The sequence below is a fragment of the Trypanosoma conorhini genome, assembly GCF_003719485.1.
Source record: "Trypanosoma conorhini strain 025E chromosome Unknown Tco_14.4_contig_00606, whole genome shotgun sequence".
NCBI lineage: Eukaryota > Euglenozoa > Kinetoplastea > Trypanosomatida > Trypanosomatidae > Trypanosoma > Trypanosoma conorhini.
Window position 1 is genome coordinate 5310 of NW_021704684.1, and position 6167 is coordinate 11476.

Here is a 6167-nt window from a genome sequence, read left to right on the forward strand (position 1 = left end):
AGCCCCTGCCTGTGAACGATGGCATCAGGAGACGGCAGGCAATGAAAACGAAAAAAAACTTCGAACAAACAGAAAACACAGAACAGGGGTAACATGAACAAAAATGTAAACATACAAGCACAGACGCGCAGCTATACACATGGATATACATGTATCTACATACATATATATATATATATACCAGTCAAGGAGGAAAGGCAGGATGAAATGCATGTCTCTTGTACACGTACGCGTGCGAGGCTGATGGGAGAAAGCCTGATGAGAAAGGCCGATGGGGAGGAAAAACTGATGGGAAAGGCTGATGGGGGTTGTAAAATTGAATAAAATACGTAAATCCCGTAAGAAAACAAAACAAAAACAAGACAAAAAAAAAGGACAAAATGACATATTTGTTACCTGGCGCCGGCGCTCTTCTTCGCCGCGGCCGCCTCGCTCGGCGACGGCGCCGTCTGGGGTGTCACGCCTGCTCCGCCTGCTCCGCCTGCTCCGCCTCCTCGTGGGAGTACCCCGCCGGGGAGAGGTGGTGCAGCGAGGCCCAGACGGCAAAGTCGGTAAAGTACATTGCGCCGCCCTCCTTGCACCGTCCGTTGATCCCCCTAAACTCCGCCGCCGGGTCCCCGATGCGGCAGCCCCAGCGTTGCAGCAGCGGCGCGGCGGCCACAAACGCCTCCAACGACACCGACTTCTTCATCGGGTCCTTGTTGTGCTTGCAGAGGGCGTCAAACATGTAGTACTGCTCAAAGTACGCGTACACGTACCACAGGAACGCGCGGAACTCCGTCGCCGTGATGAACTGCTCCTCGCCGTCGACGAGGTAGATGGCGTTCCGCTGCTGCGACGTCACCTCCTTCGTGGCAAAAAAGGCGCGAAAGATAATCGGCTGCAGGTCCTCGCGGAACTCCTGCAGGGCGAGCTGGTCCACCATGCCGCGGTACAGGTCGCACAAGGTTAGCAGCCGCGACCCCCGCACGTCCATCCGCGCAAACAGCTGCTGCCGCTTCAGCCGCTCCTCCTTTGACTCCCCGCTGGGGAGCCGTTGGCGCAGGCGCTCCCACAGCGAGCCCGACCCAGGCGCCCCCGCAGCCTTTTCGCAAAAACGCCTCAGCGCGTGGACGACGGTCGAACGCGCCACAGTCAGGGCCACAAGGGCCGTGGTGCAGTGCGCCCCTCCGCAGTCCAGGACCTCCTGCAAAAGTGTCTCCTCATCCACCTCTCTGCCGCGCAGCAACGTCTGCAGGGCGGAGCGCATCGCACCGTCTGTCCACGACACCTGCCGCGCCGCGCATGAGCCTTGGGTCTCGGTGGACTTCGCTGCTGCTGCATCGCCCTCGGCCCCCTCCTTCTCCATCGCACACGCGCCGTCGAGGAGGACGTCCAGGTAGGCGCGCACAAAAAGCAGCAGAAAACGGAGGTCGGTGTGGTGGATTGCGGCGTCCTGCAGGTCCCCACGCTGCAAGGCGTCGTTGGTTTTCCGCACGCAAAACGACACAAAGCTGCTTCCTAGCTCCGGCGGCCAAACGCGCCAGAGCTCGTAGGAGGTGGAGCACAGCTCCATGAGGGCACTGAGGGGGATGTAGCCGTCGTCCGCGCGGATTCCACTGGTCGTCTGCCGACGTTTGCTTCTGTCGCTCGCGGTATCCCCGACCGGGAGCCTCTCGCGCAGCCGGTGTTGCCAAATGCGCAGCCGGGCCTCAGTCGCCCCCCGGAGCGACTCGCGTCTGGCAAACCACACCGCCACCTCCTGCAGAGGGACAACCTCCCCGTGGGGGCCCGCAAGCGGGTTGAAGACGGCCATCACCGCCCCATCCATGGCGGCGCCGGTCTCGCGCCGCACCCACGCCCCCAGCTCCTCCCACGTCAGGGGCGCCGCATCGCTAATGTGGCCAATGTGCGGCACCCCAAACGAAATCAATACATGCATGTAGCCCAAGATGTACCGCATAAATGCGGGGAGGTACTCTGGGGTTAAACTGCGGCCACTGGGATCCCCCACGGCGGACAAGGCCTTGGGGCACAAGGCCTGAAAGTCCTCCTTTGGCATGATGAGCAGCACATCCGAGGCGTACTTCTTGTAGAGGCTCTCACTGAAGGGCGAATGCGCCCCAGCACGCTTTCCCTCCCGTTGCATCAGGGTATTTAAAAAAGCCTCCAGCCGCGTGTCCTCGTCGCTCACCGGCCATGCTGCGTGTAGACGCCGCCACGCCTCTTGCCTCCACTCTCGCATTCTATTATTCACATACTGCGAGGTAATGAGCTGCAGCAAGGACGAGGCAGTGTCACACGCCTCTGTCACTGTATCAATATCACTGTGGTTAGTACTTTTTTCACATGCTTTCGCCGCCGCCTCACCGAGGCCCTGGATCTCCAGCAACGCAGCCGCCTCACGCAGGAGGACCGAACGCGCCTGCGTCGGCACCGCAGTCTCAAGCGCCCAGGTGGGCGTGCTGGAGCGCCTAGAACCGTCGGCAGCGTTCGGCATAAGCGCCTTCTCCAGCGCGCCCGCAGCGACGATGGCACCGTACACACCGTGCAATAAACGCTTTAAGTGAACGTCTGCGAGGACGCGGTTCAACTCGGTGTCATGGCCGTCCACCGTTTTTGCCTTCCCCCCTGCTGCGGCTGCGCTTTCACGCCCCCACCGTTCACATTCCTTCACCCAAATACTGCGTGCACAGCTGCCGGCGCTCCCCGCCGCGTGGCAGTAAAGTGAAAAATCCACCTTTGCCTTCAAAGCGTTAAACATCGCGTCCGCGTCGTTGGCGGCCCAGCCGTGGGCGACAAGCAGCGAGAAGATAGACGCCCGCTCGCCCTCGTCGCAGAGCCCAAGGGCGTAATACAGTTCAGAAATGTCTCTTAACTCTCGCTTGCCTGTTCCCCGCAGCAGCAGCGCTGTCCATGGGTCGGCAATTTCCAGGAACGGAACCTGGCGCGAGCCCGCGTCTCTGCCAAAGAACGAATACACAAACTGGGCGACGCGGCCGTCGTGGGCGGCATCACCGCCCACGGCCTTTAGCACCTGCGCTAGGGTGGCCCTGTTTAAGGCCGGGGCCGGGGCCCCGTAGCGGGGGTCGGTGCCGGTGGTTGCGCCCTCATGTTGCATCGTCTCGCGGTAGAGCTCCAGCGCCGCGAGGTACGCCCGTAGGAATTGGGCAAACGGTGGCACGCTGTTGACGCTTGCGGTGCCGTCTCCAAAATCCCTCGCTACCACATGGAATGCCACCCGCACCAGCGCGTCATGCACAGACTGGTCCTCAAACATCTCCCCCATTGAAAAGTGCTCGTGCATTCCCGTTGTGGCGTCCGCCTCCGAGAGTCGCCTCGTTCCATGGGTGAGGGCCAGAAACAAGGCCTCCAGCTGCGGGGGGTCCCCCAAGGCACGGCGCAGGGATAACTTATGGCTCGCAAACGCGTCACCCCAGTCTCGCTTTGGCGTCTGTACTGGCACTGGCTCCTCCTGCGGGCAGGCGGCAGTCTCCACCCCCGCCGCCGCAGATTCCGCCTCCACGGGCGGCGCTGGGGCGGGAGGGGCAGTGCACTCACCACACAGCGAGACCACGTGCCGCAGCACCAGCCAACGCACCAGCGCCACCAGTGGAATGACCCGCGGCGACGCGGCGGGCACCCCCGCGTCGAGGCTCAAGGGGTCAAGGGACCACCGTGAGGCCTCCTCCACCACCGCGCTCGCCGAGAGCGACGCGGGAGCCTGAAAGGCCGCACCGGGACCCTTATCCGAAGCGAAGGCCAATGCAAACTCGGTCTTCAAGGAACCTAGACACTTTGTGAGGCGCTCGGCAGTGATGCTGGCCTTCTCCCAGGTTCCCTTCGACAGCAACTTGGCCTTCTCAAAGACGCCCATCACATTGTAGAACTCGCACATGCAGAGCAACCAGGGGCGGTAGTCGCAACGCCGCAGGACGACAGGAGAGTCGCTGGCATGTGGGTTGTTGAAGCGAAAAATGTCATCCGCAGCGTCCAGCAAGAGTTGGTCGTTGTACGCGTGGACCGAGGACAGCTGCCACCGCTCGCGGTCAAATTGTTGGAGCTGCTCCACCGTCACACACTGCCCTCCGGCGGCGTCCCCGTCGCAGCCTCCATGCATGCCCAATATTTTCACAAACTCAATGCTTCGCCTCGACGCGGCGGCGGCCTCGTCGGTGTGTGTCGGCGCCACACTGACGCGTCGGAGCATCTCCAGGTACACCTGGCCGCATATAGCCTCCTTCGAACCACAGCCCCCCATGCTGGGCAGCCGCACACGTGTGGAGTGGCACCGGTGTACAGGGCGCGGCGAACAACAATGCCTGCAGGCAGTAAAGACTGCGTTCGGTAGTGGCGAAACGCACGAGCGCAGAGAACGCGGGAGTCAGCAAAGAGAAACTTTATTCTTCCTCCTGGGTTTATTTTTGTGTTCACCGACACGAGCCGCAACTCAGGGAGGCGAGAAGGAACAATATAGAAAACGACACAACGCAAAGTCAAAGAAAGGTACACGTAAATACATATATATATATATATAAGCGGAATGGAAAGCAATGCCTAAATGGGTGCAAAAAGAAGGGCAAGCAAAGACACAGGTGTGTGGTCAAGCAATGTCCACCATTTCCAGTCGCCCATACGTGCCAACAGCCCTATTTTGCCCCAAAGACGCGCACAGAGAAAGCAAAATCCAGAGAGGGAAATATAATGAAAAAAAAGTGATGCAGTGCGCGCCGGTATGCATGCGTGTGTGCGTGTGGAAGTGGGAGTGCGTGTCTTCGGGGCCAAGGAGGGGTTAAAGGGCCCGCGCGTGCGCGGAGGGCCCGTGCCCCCGCAGCTCCTGCTCCATCCCGCTCACTCCACACACAAGGCACGCAGAGCCCCTCCCCTTCGCCGCATTCGCGCATTTACTGCAGGGCCTCGCAAGCAGCGGGGACCACAACAAACCCCGCAGGACGGCGTCTCCCTCCGGCGTCCGCCGCCGCAGCGAGGCGAGCCTTGGCACCCACCGACGCGCCCCCAAAGCCGCCGCCCCCCGCCCACTGCAGACGCACAAACGAAGCAAACGCATCACACCAAAGGCCGCGGGCCCTGGCCGCAAAGCAACACGAATGGATTAAAAAAAAAAAGTAAAAAGAAGAAAAAATGAAAAACAAAAAACAAATGAAAAGAAAAAAAAGGAAACGAAAGCCCATATATACATATAATTAGAAGAATAACACGATTACACATACGTGCGTGCACGTAGAACCCCGCACGGAGAGGGAATGAAGCAACAAACACGGAAAAAAAAAAGAAGTAAAAAAAAAATACGCACAAAATGAGGAGACCTCCCCCCATTGCGGCAGAGCGCCGCACACTTGCACACAAAAACGCACCCGCAGCAAAATGGAGAAACAACAAAACTGAAAAGAGAAAACACACACAAAAAAAACAGAATACCCCATGCGACAATGTCCAGCAAAACACCTCCACCCATTACGCGACTTTTCCCCCTTCCTTAATTCTCCACTTAAGCGCTACGCCCACACATTCCTCTCAAACACTTAACTCCACCTCCCGTTCACGCAACGCCTTTTAATAAACCAAACAAAAGCAAAGAACACACTTCAACATCTCCACAGCCGCAAGAAAAGCAACACAAGACGAAAAAATAATAATTATTGTTATAGCTTACCCAAAAAATCACAAACACATATTTAAAATAGAAACAGCATCTCACTCATTGTCCGGGCTGCCGTCGACGTCCAGCTTATGGGCCGAAGCCCACGCAGCAAACTCGTCGAAGGTCACGGACCCGGAGCCGTTTTTGTCGAGCTCCTTGAAGACCTTCGCGGGGTCTTCGATCTTCGCACCCCACTTCTCGAGCTTGGGCACGGCCTTCTCGAACTCCTTCTCGTCAATCAGCATGTTGCCGGAAGTGTCGATCTCGTCAAACATCACCGTCAGCTCGAAGTAGTCGTAGAGGTAGCACAGCATCAGGCGGAACTCAAGGAATTCAACGAAGTCCTCGGAACCCTTGTTCTCCAGCTTGCTGCCCAGGTCCTTCGCCTTGTTGAACGCACGCTTCGTGATGTCGCGCACTCGCGAGGTGAACTCGTCCAACTTCAGCACCTCAATGCAGCCGTTGTACACCTCATCGTAGGACAGCTTGCCGGTGTCGTTCTTGTCGAACTTCTTGAAGAGGTCAA

General features: G+C 58.6%; 2 protein-coding genes across 2 annotated transcripts, besides 6 other annotated features; both read right to left on the reverse strand.

The window, feature by feature from the left end:
- The first annotated feature begins 132 nt into the window (after positions 1-132).
- Positions 133-180: a microsatellite.
- Positions 181-340: 160 nt separating this feature from the next.
- Positions 341-381: a microsatellite.
- A 76-nt stretch (positions 382-457) lies between these two features.
- Positions 458-4240, reverse strand: Tco025E_07633 (flagellar calcium-binding protein; the record flags this gene model as incomplete). The annotated part of the gene is made up of 1 exon (XM_029374495.1): positions 458-4240. One exon carries the CDS (start codon positions 4238-4240, stop codon positions 458-460), a length of 3783 nt encoding a protein of 1260 aa, XP_029225458.1.
- A 252-nt stretch (positions 4241-4492) lies between these two features.
- Positions 4493-4516: a microsatellite.
- Positions 4517-5094: 578 nt separating this feature from the next.
- Positions 5095-5155: a sequence feature (A-rich).
- A 106-nt stretch (positions 5156-5261) lies between these two features.
- Positions 5262-5286: a microsatellite.
- A 71-nt stretch (positions 5287-5357) lies between these two features.
- Positions 5358-5418: a sequence feature (A-rich).
- A 276-nt stretch (positions 5419-5694) lies between these two features.
- Positions 5695-6167, reverse strand: Tco025E_07634 (flagellar calcium-binding protein; the record flags this gene model as incomplete). Its single annotated transcript, XM_029374496.1, has 1 exon — positions 5695-6167. A coding segment is annotated over one exon (473 nt), but the record flags the coding sequence as incomplete, so codon positions are not given.